The sequence below is a fragment of the Erythrolamprus reginae genome, chromosome 1 (genome assembly GCF_031021105.1).
Source record: "Erythrolamprus reginae isolate rEryReg1 chromosome 1, rEryReg1.hap1, whole genome shotgun sequence".
Lineage (NCBI taxonomy): Eukaryota > Metazoa > Chordata > Lepidosauria > Squamata > Dipsadidae > Erythrolamprus > Erythrolamprus reginae.
In genome coordinates, this window is record NC_091950.1 from 68,408,685 (window position 1) to 68,428,340 (window position 19,656).

At 37.9% G+C, this 19,656-nt stretch overlaps 3 protein-coding genes across 14 annotated transcripts in view; 2 read left to right on the forward strand and 1 right to left on the reverse strand.

Annotated features, from left to right (window-relative positions):
• Positions 1-669: 669 nt before the first annotated feature.
• ZC2HC1C (zinc finger C2HC-type containing 1C) lies at positions 670-9,261 on the reverse strand. Of its 3 annotated transcripts, none has more exons than XM_070754644.1 (3): positions 8,771-9,261; positions 4,020-5,312; positions 670-2,890 (listed from the first exon to the last, which is right to left on the reverse strand). In XM_070754644.1, the coding sequence occupies exons 2-3, from the start codon at positions 5,292-5,294 to the stop codon at positions 2,582-2,584; spliced, it is 1,584 nt and encodes a 527-aa protein (XP_070610745.1). In that variant the 5' UTR covers positions 5,295-5,312; positions 8,771-9,261; the 3' UTR covers positions 670-2,581. The 3 variants fall into 3 exon arrangements, with proteins under 3 accessions (XP_070610745.1, XP_070610750.1, XP_070610756.1); XM_070754649.1 differs by lacking the exon at positions 8,771-9,261 and adding an exon at positions 7,018-7,081; XM_070754655.1 differs by lacking the exon at positions 8,771-9,261 and adding an exon at positions 5,994-6,019.
• ACYP1 (acylphosphatase 1) lies at positions 8,885-12,090 on the forward strand. Of its 6 annotated transcripts, none has more exons than XM_070754678.1 (3): positions 8,885-8,963; positions 9,627-9,727; positions 11,570-12,090. In XM_070754678.1, the coding sequence occupies exons 2-3, from the start codon at positions 9,644-9,646 to the stop codon at positions 11,783-11,785; spliced, it is 300 nt and encodes a 99-aa protein (XP_070610779.1). In that variant the 5' UTR covers positions 8,885-8,963; positions 9,627-9,643; the 3' UTR covers positions 11,786-12,090. The 6 variants fall into 6 exon arrangements, with proteins under 6 accessions (XP_070610779.1, XP_070610764.1, XP_070610763.1 ...); XM_070754663.1 differs by lacking the exon at positions 8,885-8,963 and adding an exon at positions 8,972-9,144; XM_070754662.1 differs by lacking the exon at positions 8,885-8,963 and adding an exon at positions 8,972-9,144 and having other exon boundaries at positions 9,632-9,727.
• A 3,082-nt stretch (positions 12,091-15,172) lies between these two features.
• The window catches only part of MLH3 (mutL homolog 3), a 28,682-nt gene continuing 24,198 nt past the window's right edge, over positions 15,173-19,656 (forward strand). For all 5 annotated transcript variants that reach the window (XM_070754690.1, XM_070754715.1, XM_070754707.1 and 2 more), the window contains exons 1-2: positions 15,173-15,546; positions 16,408-19,649. In XM_070754690.1, coding sequence (XP_070610791.1) covers positions 16,469-19,649 — 3,181 coding nt within the window. In that variant the 5' untranslated portion in view covers positions 15,173-15,546; positions 16,408-16,468. The remainder of the gene's footprint in view (positions 15,547-16,407; positions 19,650-19,656) is intronic.

A 19,656-nucleotide genomic window follows, 5' to 3' on the forward strand; every position in this document is an offset into this window, starting at 1 on the left:
TAATCTAAAAACCCCAATTTAAAAGACCAATCATACAAACAAGCATACCATGTATAAATTCTATAAGCCTAGGGGGAAGGGGAAAAAATTTCAGTTCCCCCATGCCTGACGACAGAGGTGGGTTTTAAGGAGCTTGCGAAAGGCAAGGAGGGTGGGGGCAACTCTGATATCTAGGGGGAGCTGGTTCCAGAGGGTCGGGGCCGCCACAGAGACGGCTCTTCTCCTGGGTCCCGCCAAATGACATTGTTTAGTTGACGGGACCCGGAGAAGGCCAACTCTGTGGGACCTAACTGGTCGCTGGGATTCGTGCGGCAGAAGGCGGTCCCGGAGATATTCTGGTCCGATGCCATGAAGGGCTTTATAGGTCATAACCAACACTTTGAATTGTGACCGGAAATTGATCGGCAACCAATGCAGACTGCGGAGTGTTGGTGTAACATGGGCATGCCTTGGGAAGCCCATGATTGCTCTCGCAGCTGCATTCTGCACGATCTGAAGTTTCGGAACACTCTTCAAAGGTAGCCCCATGTAGAGAGCATTACAGTAGTCGAACCTCGAGGTGATGAGGGCATGAGTGACTGTGAGCAATGAGTCCCGGTCCAGATAGGGCCGCAACTGGTGCACCAGGCGAACCTGGGCAAACGCCCCCCTTGCCACAGCTGAAAGATGTTTCTCTAATGTGAGCTTTTTTATTTCTCAAAAAATAATTGAATATACAAACATAGTCAGAGCAAACCAGGATTAATGACAAATTTTGCATATTGTTCCTTGTGCAAATGTCTCCAAAAGTAAAATATAGGCACAGAATCCAGCAATAAGATTATCTTGTATTTTATCTCATCAACTTGTAATAAAATCTGATTTGATAAATAATATAGCTGGCTATTACTGAAGAAATGAAATCTGAATTTTCTTTTATTTTGAAGTAATTTAAATCTATGTATGGTGCAAAAGAGTTATTTAAAAAGTTTCCTTTTAAGGAAGCCGGATAGAAAAATAACAAGAAGTTGGTGAAAGCCAAGCTTCCTGCTTAAATCCATTTGACATTTTGTTAGTGAAACAGCTTAACAGAATAACAACAGTTGGAAAGGACCTTGGAGCTCTAGTTCAGCCTCCTGCTCAAGCAGGAAATCCTATACCATTGGTTGTCCAATATCTTCTTCAAAATCTCTAGTGTTGTTCCATTGGTTAATGGTTCTGTCAAGAAAGTTCTATGTGGTTCTTTCCTTGATTACTTTCCATCCATTTCTTCTTGTTCTACCTTCAGATGCTTTGGAAAACAAGTTGACGCCATTGCTTCTTTGTGATAGCCTCTTAGATCCTGGAACTCCACTATCATGTCACGTTTTATTCCTTCTTTACATCAAACTAGATCTACCCCAATTCCTGCAACCATTCTTCATATGCTTCAGCTTCCAACAAAATTAGCAGCATGGGCAACAATTATTTTTCACATCATATACTGAATTTTAAACATTCTATCTATTATTGCAAAATGAAGCTTTCCAGTTTCCTTGATATTTTAAGTTAACACCAAATCATTGAAAATTTCAAGCTCAGATAAAACTAGCAATTCAATTTTGGGGAATCACATAGTATACTTTGCTAAAAGTGTGTTACGCAAAATCGATATTTTCCAAACAAAGCATTTATCTTTTCAGCAAATACATTTGCCTTTGCAAGCAACTTAAGTTCTATATATTTTATTATGGAATGTTGCCTGAAAACAGCTAATATGCTTATAAATATATTTATTCCATTAGTTTGCTCATTGTTCTGGTTGACCTTTTCCCAAATATTTTAATCATTCGTTAGCAGAGCTAAACAAATGCCCATTTCCAAATAATTATCTGTTTCCTTTCATGGATCTTAAAGTAGAGTTGAAAATAGAGTTGAAAATCAGGTACTACAATTATGCTATAAAAAACAATCCACCCCCCCTTTTTAACAGCAATTTTTATAGATTAAAATGAGGAAGACTAACCTTATGCAATGGGAAACAAAACTGGCTTGAAAGCTTTTCCCAGCTAATGTAAACAGCAGTAGGTAATACAATGAAATAGCTCTTACGCTTCTCCGGCTATCATTCTAATATTTAAAATATAAATTTTCTAGAACATGGTGTGTTTTGTTGTGGTATTCAGCACAGAAATGGGAATCATTTATCTCTGGCAGCTCGTACAAGAAGTAACTGATCTTGGATGCCATCAAAGAGTCAAAAGTATAGCCATGATTTATAAGAACTTCATAATTTCTTCCAATCTTTAATAGGCCTTTTTGCAGGGCCCTTCTTCTATGTTCTAAGAAACAGACAAAAATTCCACTGCAAAATATGCAAGGAACCTCAGGGAACCATTTTTACAGAACGCAAAATTTCAAGATGATAAAAACAAAACCACTTTTTGTCTGTCCACTGGTAGGTGCTTTGACCTGTAATATAAAGGAGTTAATGATCATTTAAAATTAATGGATTTCTCACTGGTTTTATAGTGAAATTGTTTCTCAATAGCATAAAACTGAGAAAAACCACAAGAAATTTAAGTATGATTACACCAATCGTAGATGTCATCTTGTCCATTTACTAGCAACGCTTTTTTTGATGTGGTGGTGGTGGTCTATTCTTAATGTTCTTGCACTTGGGAATATGTCTCTCAGCCACCTTTGGTGCAAACTGACGAGTACAATAGGGACACAATTTGTAGTCTGGGTTTTCCATAACTGGTGCTGGGGGAAGATCCGAGGCCTTCCCCCCTTTGGAGATGATGTGCTGCACTTCACGAGCCCTGCGCAAAGTCTTGATGAAAGAGTCATGCTTCTGTCTCCAATTGCTTTGTTTAGATGTAGCATTGCTTTGCTTGGGAGTCTCAGGATTTTGGCTGGAAGTGTTTTTCTGCAGCAAGAAGGGGAAGTGGGAAAAATAATTTAAAATAGTTAAAACAACTTTGTTAGCTCATAATGCCCTCATTCCTGTAACTAATTATTTTATGGCAGCACCAATAGCATTTAAGCTTATATAGCAATAGCATAGCAATTTAGGCCTATGTAAAGCTCAGTAATGATTTACAGCACTTTCTGTGCTCTTTACAATGTAAAAGTATTATTTACATATTGACCCCAACAATCTGGGTCCTCTTTCTTCTGACCCCGAAGGATGAAAAGCTGAGTCAACCTTGAACTGTAGGTTTTGGGCAGTTAGCCTGTAGTACTGCACCTTAACCATTGTGCCACCAGGGTTGTCTATAAAAGTTATTTATATTTCTAATGCCATACATTTTGATTTTTAAAAAATTAGATAACTAGGACTATAAAATTTATGTAAAGGGCAAACTTTATTAGTTTTTAAAGTCATTTCCTCTTCATTCCTGGGTCATTTCAAGCTGATAATATATCAGTCTTAATCTATGCCATTATTAAATATCTCGATACTGTAATTGAATTGTGAATAAAACTTACTGCACTAGAATGTTATGAATTGGTTAGATAGTGTGAAGAAGATAATTTCTGATCCTACTACATTATTTTCCTTCATCATCCTAAATATGATTTCTTCATTTTGTGGTTTTCCCTAAAACCAATTGTCATTCTGTCTTGTTGCCATGACTTTTGAGCATTCATTACAGATTCTGTAATATAACAATTTTAACCATTTGTTTTCACATGCTCATTGTTTCCTAGTTCACAAATAATAAAGATTTTTAAAAAGTTAAACTTGTCCTAGCATGTTAAATAAATATTAATGGAGATTTTGCCTTAGTTTTTGGTGTCTTCCGAACATCATTTTCAGCAGTCATATTTATTACTGCATTTAAATGATAGAAATTAAAAATTAATTATGGACCAAGATATTAAGAAAGAGGTCTGATTTAAAGAAAGGTCAGAAGAAAAAGACCAAATGGTATCTTAGCCAGATACTGCTCAGCGAGCTTAAGGCTGGAAAACATAAGAATTAGAAATGCATTAAGAACCCCCATATAAACCACAGAAGCAGGATGCATTTAATAAATTAGTATGCACATCACCTGTGAAATAAAGGAGCCCTTCAAGAGATGATATGTCTCCAATTCAGTGCCTTTTGCTCTAGCCTTGCTTGAATCAAACACTTTTCTTTTGGATCCATGATTTTTTCTGCAAATATTCATATGTTTCTCCAATCTGGAGCAGTAAAGTCTCCGTCCACAAAAATTACATTCTCCCCAATCTTCTATATCATTCTGGACTTCTATATTTGATGGTTCTACTGTCACTGATTCTGAATGACTTACTGGAGTTCCTGTTGAAGAAAAAGACTCCTTGTGTACAGATACTGGTTCTTGGCTGTGAGTCGAAGAAATATTGGAGACGTTATCTCTAATTTTATTGTTGCTAGCTATCAATCGTTGCTTTTTGAGCCTTTCCATATGATGTGTCTGTGGAAGCAGGGCAGTCCCAATTGAAGCTATCACAGTCTCAGGAACAAGCATTTTTTTATCATCATCATTATGTTGTGCGGTAGATTTGGAATCACAATCTTGAAAAATAGCTGTCATTCTTTTCTCAGGCATCCATAATGCTCCTTGCTCTATTTTTGCTTCTGCTTTAGTCTGCTGTCTTTTCCACTGGATTTTACGGAGCTCTTCTTCTGTTTTCCTTAGCTTCTCCCTAAGGAGAGCCTCCTTTCGCTGGATTTCCTCCTCCAAACTTCGTCCAGCAGCTTCCAGTTTTTGAATATAGCCTGACTCTGCTCTTTGTGAAAGAGAAGTTGTTCTATTAGATTGTTGTACCAAAAAAGGAGAGTGCACCCCTACAGGCTGAGCCTTCACCGCATGGGACACTTTGGTTTTCTCCGAGCTAATCTCACAGGAAGGAATCTCTGTTGCTGGTGCATTTCCCACTTGCCAAGAACTTGGTAAAGGACCATTCCCAGATTTTGGGTGAAAAACCGGCTTAAGTGGATAAGCTCTGTCAACACCTTCTTTCCGCTTCATTCTCCAGTGGGAAGCCACAGTGCTGGCCTGACCTTTAAAACACCAGTTATGGGGGCCAGCAGAATAAAAGCCTGCTTTGTCTAAGCCCAATGGATTACTTTCTGCAGGCTGAGTACAGGAAGAACTCCGCTCTTTGAGAACATGAAGATCTTTCAATTTCTTATCTTTAGAACACACAAGTTGTTGCTGGATGTTATTCCTCAGATGTTCTAATTGGGACTGTTCTTTAAGAACTTCAGGATGACATCTTTCCTGGCTTGTTGCAGGAAGACTGGAATTGGATGCTATTGGATCCATATGCAAACACACAGCCAGCTGCAACTGAGCCATTCAGCATTTCCACTAAATCTAAGGAAATGCAAAAAGTTATTTATTTATTTATTTTATTTAATTTTTATTTTTTAATTTATTTTTATTTTTATTTTTTTATTTATTAAATTTGTATGCCGCCGCTCTCCGTAGACTCAGGGCGGCATACAAATCTAATAAATAAATAAATAAATAATATATATATATACATGCTAGAGTTATATACATGCTAGAATTCCTGCTCTCATTCTAGAATTCTATTCCTTTATTATGATTGAGAAAATATGATCTGATTGCAAGTAACTTAAAATGAATGCTGACCTCCAACAAAATCAATGTAGGATTTCAGCCATGATCAGTGAAAAGAAGTGTGCGAATCAAATAATGTATTTTAGCAGTACTGCATTGCTTTTAATATAATTCCACAATATTTGAATGTGGAAACCATAAAAACCAATCACATCCATACCTATCTTATTCTGGATAATTATTAGATTTCTCACAATACAACTACATTTGTACTATGTACTATGCACACCTTAAAAGTCTTGCTATTTATTTATTTATTTATTTATTTATTTATTTATTTATTTATTAGATTTATTTATTTATTAGATTTGTATGCCGCCCTTCTCCGTAGACTCATGCCAGATCTATTATGCAGGATTTAATCTTGGTGAAAGTGTTTGCATGGTTCATAGAGGAAAAGGATGCACTCACATTTTCTAGCGCTGTCCAATTGGCTACTCCATGATGCAACAAATTGGATTAGTCAGTGAGGAGATGCAATGGGCTTGGTCTATATGAATTCCTTTTGCTAACTCTGTGTGTATCATTAGTCTATAAGTGCTGATCCAAAGGTACTTTTTCAAAAGGAAAATTGATTTTTTTTTGTTTTTCTTTAAAGGAAAAACAAAGAAACTCCAGGTGCTTTTTAAACAAATATCTTTGGGACAACTGTGACCTGGATGACTGAGAATTTCCATTGATTTATCAGTGCTGAATTAATGCTGCTGTACCTTCGTGGTTGGGACAATGTGAAGATAATACTATTAGTGTACCATCTTCCCTATTGCTTCTCTTCCTGTGGATGACTTCAGTGCAATCTTAGAATATCCTTATTTCCATATCCATGGGATTTCAATGTCCATGCTGAAATTGCTCAATAATAAACACCTCAATATTTAATAACTCCCTTGAGTCTGTTCCAATAGTGCAATAGCACTGCTATAAGACCTCAGAGTGCCTTACAGCCCTCTCTAAATAGTTTATAAAGTCAGCATATTGCCCCCAACAATCTGGGTCCCTATTTTATCAATATCAGAAGGCTGGTGGTGAGGATAAACCCCTGACAGTCAACAGAATTAGCCTGCAATATTGCATTCTGACCACTATCCCATTAGTGCTCTTAATCTGAAAATTAAAAGTCTTTCTATTATGTAAGTCATGGAGACATCATTACCTACTCAATTTCAAACTGTTGGTTAATATAAACCGGCAAGAAGGAAGACCAGTTAAAATGACTAAGGATTATAGTCCAATGGTTTCCTGCCTGTACTTGGAGGAATTTTCTGCTTTGTCTGTAGCTATAACGCTGATAAACTGGATAATCTGCAGACTATGGAAATAGTTTTAGTGGTTAGGATGATAACCCTTGAAGAGACAAATGACCCTTAAGGTTACTATGGAGCTGAGAAAAATGAAATGCATGGAAGAAACGAGAGCTGGAAGGCAAATATCTTACACTGAGATCAGGCTGAGATTTTTCATAAGGTCTCCTGCACAACACTGGAAGAAAAAAAGATGCTCACTTTGAAGTCTCCATGGGTCAAAAAAAAATCAATATGGTGATCACAATGGTGTGACTGAAGCGCCATCTATTAAATGTGGAATGTGTACATAAAAATGAACTAATTTAATAATAATATTATGATTACATTATGACATTTTTGATCACAGAATCTCCATTTGCCTTCACTGCATTTCAAAATAATAAGTCAACATATATATTCTGTACTCTGCAACACCTTCACTGCCAGGACTTTGCAGTACAGGGTAAAAGACTTTACATAATTATTTTGCATATCAGATCTATCTCAACTTGGAATATTGGGTATATCATTAAGATATAATCCTGACAATTTTTCCCTCTGATTTTGTAATTTTCAATTTGTAGATCTCTATAATGTGAACAGGTTGTACAGAGCTAGGCCTAACACCTGATTAATTGATCCTTGCCCTACCTGATTAAATCAACCATACCTGGTCTCCTATTTCAGCAATGCTTCCTTGCAGATGGGATATTATTTGCTGTCTAAAGGTGGCAGACGCAGTGATGGGCTAAGAGTCGGAGCACTAAATTACATTCGCCGCCACAGCTCGTAAGTTCTTACGGGACCAGCACGATATTGCTGCTGCACCTGTGGAGGTAGCAAAATTGCACCTGTGTTTCGACGAGGTTTTACTTGCGGCTCCGTGCGCGATTTTGCTACCTCCACAGGTGCAGCAGCAAAATCGAGCTGGTTCCACAAGAACTTACGAGTTGCAGCAGCGAGCACAATTTAGCGTTCCGGCTCACAGCCCACCACTGGGCAGATGTAAGGTCTCAGTTACAAAAAAAAGTCCATTGATTATGGATGTTTATGTGATTATAGACCAATAACAAATTCACACAATGCCTTTCCGTTCATTTAGCAGCGATGTGATGCAAACCTTACTTTGGTGAACCAAGCTAAAAAAAAATAAATGTGTGTATGAAGACTGGCTAGATTTCAATAGTTATGTATCTAAACAAAGGTATCCTTCTAGATCAGGGGTCTCCAACCTTGGGCACTTTAAGACTTGTGGACTTCAACTCCCAGAATTCCTCAGCCAGCAAAGTTAAACTGGCTGAGGAATTCTGGGAGTTGAAGTCCACAAGTCTTAAAGTGCCCAAGGTTGGAGACCCCTGATCTAGATTGTCAGGTTTTGAGGTTAGATTTGTGAACTGAAGGGTTCACTAATAAGAGGACTTAAGAGGGAATGTCCCCCCCCAAAAAAGGCGCTACAAGCTTACACAGCATTAAACCGTTCTTATTACTAATTATTTGACTTGTTTACTGTATGTACCATTTATTATTGTAAGCCGCCCTGAGTCCCATTGGGAATTTTATTTATTTATTTTGTCCAATACACAATACATATAGAAGAGAATAGACATGAGGTAATATATATAAAGAAAAATATAAAATAGAGAAGATATATGAAAGGAAGAAAATATATATGATATATGAGATAAAGGAAAGACAATTGGACAGGGGATGAAAGGCACACTATGGCACTTAAGTACTGAACAGCATAGAAGTCAAATAAATTAAATTAAATTAAACTAGCACTCCTCTTCCATTAATGTAACGGGACCCCCATCTACCGGTTTGAAATTTGACAAAACTCGGGGAAAGGGAGGATATTATGGACGGAGGCGCCGTCGCCGCCACGACTTCAATTCGCCCACCTACCAAAGTAGCCTCGCCCGCCGGCTCCAGACACACAACCGCCGCACACGCGACGCTGCGCCCGCCTGCCTGGTTTTTGTTTTGTTTTTTCCCTCTTTAACTGCGCCCCTCAGACCTTCGGACGGCGGTTTGCTGGCGTCGCGTAGCAACCGCAGCGCGCGCCCGCTTACATCCGATCCCACCTCAGCGATTTCCGGTGGGTGAGAAATCCTCCAGGAACCGTCCCGGCTTTTCGGGATTAACGCGTCCACGTTAATTATAGCCCAAGCGGCCCCCCCGTTTTAGCCCTAAAAAGCAGCGGCGCTCTCGACTATTTAAGCCGTCGAATTAATTGCCCTTCGGCTCCGCCGCCCGCACCGAAACCTGTCTCGTTCGTGGTGCGTTCGTCGTTAGCGGCCGTTGGTTGCGCCGCTCGCGCGCACAAAAACCTTCGTGCGTCGCCCGGGCGAAACCTGACCCGGCAGGTCTCAGGCGCTTCTGTCTTCTATTATCAGGGGGTCTCCAACCTTGGCAACTTTTAAGACTCGTGGACTTCAACTCCCAGAATTCCTCAGCCAGCAAAGGAAGCTCTGGGAGTTGAAGTCCACAAGTCTTAAAGTTGCCAAGGTTGGAGACCCGCCAGTTTCTATACCCAACGGGATGAAAAATAAGGGAGGGGCCTATCGGAGCGATTGCCGTCCGTGGGACGTAAGGGAGGGAAGCGAGAGCCGGGTTAATTTAAGACTAGAGTTATCCCACTCGGGCGCCGGGGAGCGGGTCGCTTCGACAATGCAGACGTTGGAGGCTGCCCGAGGGACGGTCTCCCTGCGGGAATGGCACCTGCCTCTCTCTTTCTGCCTGATTGCTCTTTTGTTTTCAGTGCAGGCACCCTTGACCATGGCTGAGGGAAGCGGCCTTGCATCGGTGGACTATGAGGTCTTTGGGAAGGTGCAAGGGGTGTTTTTCCGCAAGCATACCCAGGTGAGTGGGCTTAGTCTGCAGTTCGCCTGAGGTAATAACACGGTAATACAGTACTATGGTACTGGCAATTTTTTTAGTCACTTCTCACCACCACCACCCTTGGTTCCAAACTGCACTTGGTTCCAAACTGGTGGACATGATTCTGGAGATGGTTGGTAAATTAGAAGGTTCTACTTCTATCTGGTTTAATGTTTTGATTTTTAATGTTGAACGTTGTTGTTACTTTATACTTTGTGTTTTTATATTGTAAGCTGCCAAGATTCGCTTGACAGTGAAATAAACAAATTATGTGTGTGTGTGTGTGTGTTTTCGTAGATTTTCACAGGTATAGGTATGTATTTGGTGTGTTTGGGTTTTTTCCCATGTATCAAGAGTGTTTTTGCAATGTTTTGACAAGATTGCACTCGTCATCTTCAGGCATGCCCTGGGCTTTGCACCGTTGTGAACAAAGAATAAATAAAATATATTTATTAAATATAATAAATACATATAATTATGAGAACTTTGGAGGCTTTGCAGAGCCATCGGTATCATTTAGGGCTGCATCAGGATTGTGTTTGATCGGGCTGGCGGTGGGTGTCCAGCTCAATGTCACTTGTGTCAGGGACGCCGGTGGCGGCCCAAACACTCTACCCAAAAAACTGACTCCTGAGCTCTGTTTTCCACTGCGATGGCTTCCTGCAACCCTCTGCCAATGAACATGGAGCTTGGAAGAACTGCACAGAATCCTCCCTAGCTTTGTTTTTGATGGCACAGGCACTGCAGGCCAGTCCTTCACTGTTTCCAAGGCAGTCCTACAGGCCAGATCTAAGCACCCTGTAGGCTGAATCTGGGTCCTGGGCCTTGAGTTTGATGCCCCTGGCTTAGGCAGATAGATACAGGTAGCCCATGATTTAAGACCACAATTGGGATTCATGTCTGTTACAAAGCAAAGTGGTTGTTAAATGAGTTGTACCCCAATTTTACAATCTTGTTTTTACCAATGTTATTAAGTGAATCATTGCAGTTGTTAAATGAATCAGACACTTTTTAACTGAATCTGGCTTCCTCTAGTGACTTTAGTTGTCACTCCGCCAGAGCTGCAAATGCTGCAACAATAGTGCCCATACGTGTCTGTCAAAGATGTGGCAGAACATTTCATGCCCGTATATTATAGTCCCTACCAGCCACCTGCAGACACTTTGTGGACAGCCAACAACTTGTTAGATGTCAAAGTCTTCTTTGAACATTTATTTTATTTATTTATTTATTTATTAGATTTGTATGCCGCCCCTCTCTGGAGACTCAGAGCGGAACATGATGGACAAGCATCATGATTGTTAAAAGCTGGAAGGAAAAATCATAAATGGTGATCACATGATCCCAGGATGTTGCATACATGCTGGTTGCCAAGCACACAAATTTTGACCACATGGCTATGGGGATTGTGCAATGGACATCACTGCAAGGACTAGTCATAAATCAATGCTTTTCAATGCCATTCTTAGTTGCAGCATTGTTAAATGAATGGTTATAAGTTGAGGACTACGCAAAGTCCTAACCTGAATTAAGTTATATTGAAGTCAGTAGAATGGATACATGTAAGCTGTATTTACCTTTATTATTATAAGATGCCATTGTCTTTTATGTTAGCTCTTTTTAATAACAAATAATACATTTCCAATTAGTCTTGATTTATCTTTGCATGGCATAGGAGAAGCTTGGATTATATAGTACGGTAATTTAGTTGAGTTATAATAATTTTCCACAGAGGAATTCTAAAGGTTTTTATATAATTCAGATTAATCATATTGGTTTATGTGTGGTTTTTTAAAATATCTGTATGTGTATTGTTATTTTTAGGCACAAGGAAAAAAGTTGGGTCTAGTCGGCTGGGTCCAAAATACTAATTATGGCACTGTGCAAGGACAAATCCAAGGCCCTCTTGTCAAAGTCCGACAACTTCAGGAATGGCTTCAGAAAACTGGAAGTCCCAAATCTCACATCGACAGAGCTGAATTCCACAATGAAAAGAAAATTGCTCATTTAGAGCATAGTGACTTTTGTATAATCAAATAAGAGGCTTAGGAATAGACAGCACTGGATTTATAAAGTCAAACATGGACTTGTCGAGAAGAAAGTCATTCAATTAGTTTTCATTTTATTTGACTTGGTTAAATTGATTCTGTTGTAATTATTTATTATATGAAGCTTCATTAAATGTTTTAAGATAAACATTTCCTGAATTGAGTGATGTCCCAATATTCTGACCGTTAATACATGTTTGCTGCATCATATCCAGCGCTATGTATAAAAATGAAATGTACATGTTGAAAGATTGTAAGTATATAGAATATAAATTACAAAATTTTATTGCAAACTTACTAATTTTTTGTTTTATAGAGTTTTTGAAGGTTCATAAATTGTAAAATAACTTGATATGGAGGGTAACTATACATTAAGAATATAAATGACTTTTTCTGATCACAATTTACACTCTACTATGCAAAGTATAAAAATATTTTTATTGTTCTTCATTTCGGTATAATCTAGTTACAAACCATATTATAACTATGAAGATGAACCGATGTGAAGATAATAGCCATATTTGGGGGCGGGGGTTGTCAGGGCTATGGTGTTCATACAACTCCTATGCACTAATTGAAAAACTGATTCTTTTTAACTGATAACTTCACTATACACCAGACCTGGGCAAAGTGCGGCTCGGGGGCCGGATGCGGCCCACCCGCTGTCTGTGACCGACCCGCAGAAGTAGGAAGGAAGGAAGGAAGGAAGGAAGGAAGGAAGGAAGGAAGGAAGGAAGGAAGGAGAAATGGAGGGAGGGAGGAAGGAAGGAAAAATTCTCTTTCCGTGCCCTTTTGCAAAAGTCCAATAAATGCTCATTTTTTAATTGTTCATTGGTTTCATTGGCCTTTCCAAGAAATTTAAAGCAACCCCCCCCACCTCTCAGGGGGGAAAAAGGAAAGAGGAGGAAGAAAAGGAATCCAAAGCTACTTTCAGGCAAAGCCTCCACTATGTTTTCTCAACTGACAATGTAGGTCAGTTGAAGAGGGGCACCTGAAAGTAATATAATATAATATAAAATTATAATTTATAATTATAATATAATTAACTCAGTTCTACCCAATAATATACAGTACTGGGTAGAACTGAGTTAATTATATTAATCCGGCCCTCTAAAACCAACCCAATTTCTCATGCGGCTCCATGGCAAAATTAATTGCCCACCCCTGTTATACACAATGAATGCATCGGTTGCATGTGCATCCGTCAGTGTGAGATTCGGCTTCTGTGCATGCGCAGCAAGCCAAATTGCGCGCAAGGATGAGATTTTGGCTATTTTCACCAATATTTTTGCTTCTGCTCATGCATAGAAGCAAAAAAATGGTAAAAATAGCCAAAATCTGGCTCTCACACACGTCCTTGCATGAGATTTGGCTTGCTGCATAGAAGCCAAATCTGGTGCGGGCGCACACAGGCACACAGCTGAGTATGCATCTGGGATTTTCCTACTGGAGCTGTGTACCTGGGAGCTCCGGCTGCTGCCCATCAATGATTCCTATACATTTTTAAACTATTGGTGTCTCTTCTAAAATCATTATTTTTATATCATTTCTATACATGCATCTTTACTCTGGGTATATGCTATTACCCTTATACTACCTCCTCACCTGGGTCGGCCGCCATTTATTCTTCCTTCTTTTATAGTCACTCTGGTTTAATTTCCATGTATATACATTTTCTATCCAATCATAGAATTTCACCCATACATTGTAATATTCTGTGTTTTATCTTTAATTTGTCAGTCTACTCATGTCTGCACAGTCCAAGATTTTCTTAATTACTTCTCTTTCAGAAGGAATTTTTGTTGCTTTCAATTTTTTGTGCAAATGCAATTTTAGTGCTGTAATCACGTGAACAATTAGAAATTTATCTTCCTTGTTAAAAATTTCTGGTAAAATACCTAACAGGAATATTTCTGGTTTTAATTCTATACATTGTTTCACAATTCCATATTTGAATCTGACTCCAATATTCTTTGGCTTCTGCACATGTTCACCACATATGATAAAAAGAGCCTAGTATTTGCTGGCATTTCCAACATTTCATAGATTTATCTTTAAACATTTTAGTTATATTTTCTGGTGGCATGTACGACTTTATTTTTTCTTTTGAAGATTTTTTGCTTTTCACCCAAGCAGTTTCTTCAGCTCTGACAGGATATTGAGGAAGGGATGAGCTGAAGAAGCTTTTTGGATGAGAAGCGAAAGATCTTTGGGGGGGAAAAACAAGAAATCCCAAATAGCCTCATGAAAAAGCATGACCTGGGTAACTGAGAATTTCTATAGACAAGCAAAAGTATTTAATCTGCATTGCTGGATACTGAGTCTAATCATGAGATAAGTTCCTAAATGTGCAAAATCTTAGTTTTATTAAACAAATTGTGTCATTCCCAATTAATATTCAAATAGTCTCAGAACATGACTTGAAATATGAGTTCATGTCAAAGCTGCACTACCACAGCCTAAAATGTGTTTCTAATTTCTCAGAACCGGTCCAGCTGCTGCAACAGTATTCCTTCAGCAACAATATTCCTTTTAGCTCTGCCACCACAACCTGAAATACTATATTCATTCAAGGTGTTTTTCTGTATTTTATCTTTTTTTTAGATCTTTTTCCGTATTTTTTATCTTTGCTGATAAAAAATAAATATGAAAAAATTTACAACCATTTAAAATCAATTAGGCTCATTTTATGTGACTGCCATATATTTTGAATATATAATTTTTATTTCTCCTCCCTAAATGTAATGATTTACATTTGAGCTCTTGAATGACAACTTTGAAAGAGTGCTGTGTATCAAAATGGTAAACATTCATTAAAAATCCCTGGGCTTCAAAGATCGTCTAAAATCAACCCCAAAATCTTCAATCTTAGATTGTCTACAGTTGACCTCTCCCCCTTTTAAAGAGGTCTGTAAGGGATGTGCACCATTTTGGCTACCGTCCCTGTCCTATTGTCCTACTGTCTTTTTTATCATTACTTTCTATGTTATGTTTATATAAACTTCTATCCTATATTTGATTGACAAATAAAATTTAATAAATAAATAAATAAATAGGACATTTACAATGTGCACGGTTATAATAGCTCAAACTGCATTTAAAGCCAAAAGTATGTACAGTATCCACATTGAAACACGTAACTTTCTGCACTCCTTGTCCTCTTCCGCAAGATTTTTTTTAATTCTGCAGCTGTTTAATTGCGGTAAGATTCTTCCTACCGGTTGATTATAAGAGATCTAGCGCAGATCAGAAGCAAGTTCTGATTTATATTATACAGTGGTTCGGAGAAGCTAACAGAAAACTTCGATCCGTCTTGTAAATAAAGATCACCAAAAAACCCCACACAAACCACAACTCCCAGAATGCATTGCGATATTTCGGTATACGCTGGGAATTGAAGTTCTCACATGAGGCGCTTGAGAAGGCCCGTTTTCTTCCTCAGTAGCGACATGCTTTCAGGTGATTGACAATAAAGCTTACGGAAGATGAGAGTTGGGTCGGGTCCCACTGAGGTGATTTTGTTGGGCGGGGGAACAAAATACACGGAAGGGGCTGCTCTGGCTACACCTGGGATTGAAAGAAAAGAGGCAGAGCCTGTAGTTACCTCAGCGGAGAGGCGGTGAGAAGAAAACGGAACTAACGGCAGATCTCCAGAAATTGCTTGATGTGTTCGGCGCTACCTTCCTCCCTCTATTCTCTCATGCCGCCAGTCATCTTTGAAGCCCAAAATTCCTCCTTAAATCTGGCAGAAAGGTGGGACTTCTTCCTATTTCATTATTGTCCATCGCTAAAATAGTCATCATCAGCATGCAGCATTATCGAAATGTGCATTGTAAAGTCCTTTTGCCTATTTTACACATTACTTTCCACTCCTTCAAGCTTCCAACCTATTGGGGTGTGTGGAAGGGATTTAAGCACATTTTTAACTTCACAACAGTCCTGTGAGAGCTCTTAGTTCTCTGTTGTTGACAGGCTAAATGTCAATACAAATAGAAGTCAAAAATGAGTGCTTTAAATGAATGTAAGAGTGTTAACTATTGCACCAACTGACTTGTAGATGTAATATTTAATTTAATTTCATTACTTAGATTTATAAGCCACCCTTCTCCAAATGGACTCAGGATGGTGTACAACAATAAAAACAATATACAATCAATAAAACACCAAAGATTTAAAAATATTCAGCTATCGGTCATTCTATAGGTTATCACAGCAAAAATTACAATTGCGTTAATAAAAAAACGGCAAGTTAGCTCATAATAGTCATTTTTCCTAATATTTTCCATGTTATAGTTTAGAAATAAATTGTCCAGTTTCTCCACTGCTCAGATGATCTGTTATTAATGGAAACTGAGAATTAGGATTTGACTGAAAAAAATCATTTTAGGGGGAAAGCACATCACTGCTAATAGTTCCTGCATGCAATTTTAATTAAAGCAGTCTTAACTAAACATATCTAGCTTGAACTTAAATGGAAAAAAAATCTAAATTGAACTGGATTTTGTTAATTAAAATACAAAATGATCATGGGAAACACTTTGGAAAATATGAAAGGATTTTTAAAATATCTGGCTAAAAATTAAAAGATCATTGGATTCTCTATTTTTTTAACAGGACATTTACAGAAAAGGCAGCTGGCAATGCATAACCGATTTCAACCATCTTTTCTCTTACAATGATCAAATGCTTGCCTGAAGAAGTACAAACCAGTTTGCGCTCTGGAGTGGCCATTAACTCTGTGGGACATTGTGTTGAGGAGCTTATCCTTAATAGCATAGATGCAAAAGCTACATGTATTGCTACTAGAGTGGATTTGGAAACCTTTAAGTTCCAAGTGGTGGACAATGGCTGTGGGATGGCAAGAGAAGACCTCAACAAAGTAGGCAATAGGTACTTTACTAGTAAATGTTATTCATTGGAAGACTTAGAAAAGCTGAAGTTTTATGGCTTCCGTGGAGAGGCTTTGGCAAGTATTGCAAGTATGGCCAGTATATTGGAAATATCATCCAGGACAAGTAGAATAGCAAAAACCTTCTTGAAACTGTTTCACAATGGAAAAGGTCTTGAAGTCTCAGAAGCAGAACTGAATAGGCCAAGTCTTGGATCAACAGTGACTGTATACAATTTATACCATCAGTTACCTGTGAGGAGAAAGTGCATGGATTTAACATTGGAATTTGAGAGACTGAGGCATAAAGTAGAAGCTCTTTCACTTGTTCATCCATCTGTCTCTTTTTCTTTACGGAATGAAGCTTCCTGTTCAATGGTGCTTCAACTACCCAAAACAAAAGATATGTGCACACGTTTTTCTCAGATTTATGGTCTAGGTAAATCACAGAAATTACGAGAAATAAACTATAGGTCTGGTGGATTTGAAATAATGGGCTTTATCAGTTCAGAAGGACATTACAATAAGAATATTCAATTTTTGTATGTAAATAATAGATTGATATTAAAAACAAAATTGCATAAGCTTATTGATTTTCTATTGAGGAAACATAGTGTTATATGTAAAACAAAAACTGGGTCTTTGCTCTCAAGTCCTGTTCGCCATCGTTCTGGCTCAGAACTCCATGGTATGTTTATTATCAATGTGAAATGTCAGCTTGATGAATATGATATATGTTTGGAACCTGCAAAAACTTTAATAGAATTTCGCAGATGGGATGCTCTCCTAACTTGCCTTGAAGAAGGAGTAAAGGCATTTTTAAAGCAAGAACATCTATTTATTGAATTGTGTAGTGAAGATACTACTGCCGTTAATGAAAATAATGATTTTTGTTTGGGTAACACAATGGTTTTACAGTCTTCTCTCCCCAAAGAGAAGGATATGCAGAAGAGCTTTAAGTCAGCTTGTGATAATATTGTAGAGTCTTATGAAACATTTAATCTGCAATCAAGATCTGTCAGAAGGAAAATAACTCTGTCAAAGAAGATACCAGATAATATACATCCTATTAACAATGTGAATGAATTAGGTGTTTACTCAGATGTAACTGGTTTTGAATCTGTTCATGAATTGGGAAGTAGTAAAGATAAGTATATTCTGCCCAATAAAAATGACATTATTTCTGATTTTCCAAAATCCAATAATTTTGATGAAGAGCCAGAATTACACACTGATGTTATGAATTCCAAATGCCCAGAAGAATTTGGCATACAAGACAAAATTTCAGAAACAAGCCAGAATTCTGATACTTTGCTTTGTAATGAGAACCATGGGAAGAAAAATGCAAATAGTCCACAAGGTGCAGGAATCCAGGAAATAAGCTCTGATTTAGGCACCGTGGGATGTACTGAAATTGAAAAACATATTGATGAATTCAGAAGTAAATATATTTTTGGACAAAGCATGATGGAAAAATGCAAGTTGGGAAAAAAGGGCAGAGATTCCTTGATTGAGTTAAATATTGGTAGAGGATTGATGGTAGAAGAAGATCCTTTGAAACTGGGTTCTGAAAGCGTTACAGCATATTTACCTCAAAATCAACCATCATATAAAACAACAGAATCTAGTAATGTATTAAACAGACAGACTAAACTGGGTCCAGTAAGTGCCAAGGATATCTTTGAAAAACAGCTAGAATTTTCAGAGCAGATTTCAAATTCTCTAAAATATATGACAAACACCAATACCATACATACAGGAAATACAAAGGAATGGCTAAAGAAAAAGAGTGCATCCGCCTCACTTCCTGAAGATAGTACTGTGCATTCTGTAATATCACATGTGAAAGGATATATGCCTGAGGTGCCTGCAGATTCAGTTAATCATCTAGGTGATGTAAACAGCAGTAAGAAAATAAATGACATTTCTGTTAAGGTTCAATATTGTGATTCAACAAAATTAAGTTGCCATTCAAAACTGGGATCACTAGATAGGTTCAGAAAATATTATGGGAATTTAAAAAGGAATGCATCAATAAAAGATACAGAAATAAGAAATAGTGATGAAGCACCAGTCTGTTCTGAATCTATGGCTGGTGATGGAACAGATCTACAAAATATTTGTGAAACTCCAACAAAAGAATATATTCAGTCTAATAATAATGACTGTAATTGCTTCCTTCCATTAGAAAAGTCTCAACATTTCCCAGGAGAAAATATGTCAATGAGAAAAGCTTTTGGGACAAATACTATTACAGAATATTCTCAAAAAGTAAGGAAATCTGGATCTAATTGCACAAGGACACTCGCCTCTAAAGTGTCAATAATGAAAGAATGTGATAAGGATGTTATAAGTATGCAACCCATAGAGAAATCTTCAGTTCAAACTGAAGTGTGTTCAGACCCCAAAGATACAAATATACAGCATCTCACATCTAGAAGTAATCATTTGCAAAGTACTCCTAAAAAATCTCAACATTGTCCTTCCATAAGAGAAGAAGAGGAAGAAAGTAATTGTTCTGTTTTAGCCTCTGATAAACAAGATAATTCTATGGGAACACTGAGTGCAAGAGCAGATGTGGAAGGAACTGTCAATCATTGTTTCATTGACACTGATGGAGAATACACAATATCCCAAAACAGACACCCTGTTCTGTGTAACAAAGTGGATACTGACAGTTCTTGTGAAGACGTAAGCATTATGGGTGAATTTACAAAGCAAGCCGTGAAATGCAGTGAACGCGTAAACGAGTCTGAAAATATGGAAAAGTACACAGATGATTCAGGTGTGAATGAGAAACCAAAATTCGGTCCCTCTGAGTGGTTTTGTAAGTTTGATGCATCATTGGGCAGAATGGTATTCATCAACAAAATGAGTGGGCTGAGTTCCTATACAGCTCCTCCTGAAGAAACTTCGGTAGCTTGTACTCAGGATCTAAGCACAATAGCTGTAAATGTCATAGAGAAAGGTAAGTA

What these genes read in the sequence shown, in the direction of transcription:
- ZC2HC1C (XM_070754644.1), bottom strand. Translation starts at nt 5,294, where the DNA reads ATGGCTCAGTTGCAGCTGGCTGTGTGTTTGCATATGGATCCAATAGCA. An exon ending in AGGGCTCCTTTATTTCACAG is followed by an intron (nt 2,891 to 4,019) that starts GTGATGTGCATA and finishes TTCTTGCTGCAG; the next exon opens with AAAAACACTTCCAGCCAAAA.
- ACYP1 (XM_070754657.1), top strand. Translation starts at nt 9,407, where the DNA reads ATGAAAAATAAGGGAGGGGCCTATCGGAGCGATTGCCGTCCGTGGGAC. An exon ending in TTTTCCGCAAGCATACCCAG is followed by an intron (nt 9,728 to 11,569) that starts GTGAGTGGGCTT and finishes TGTTATTTTTAG; the next exon opens with GCACAAGGAAAAAAGTTGGG.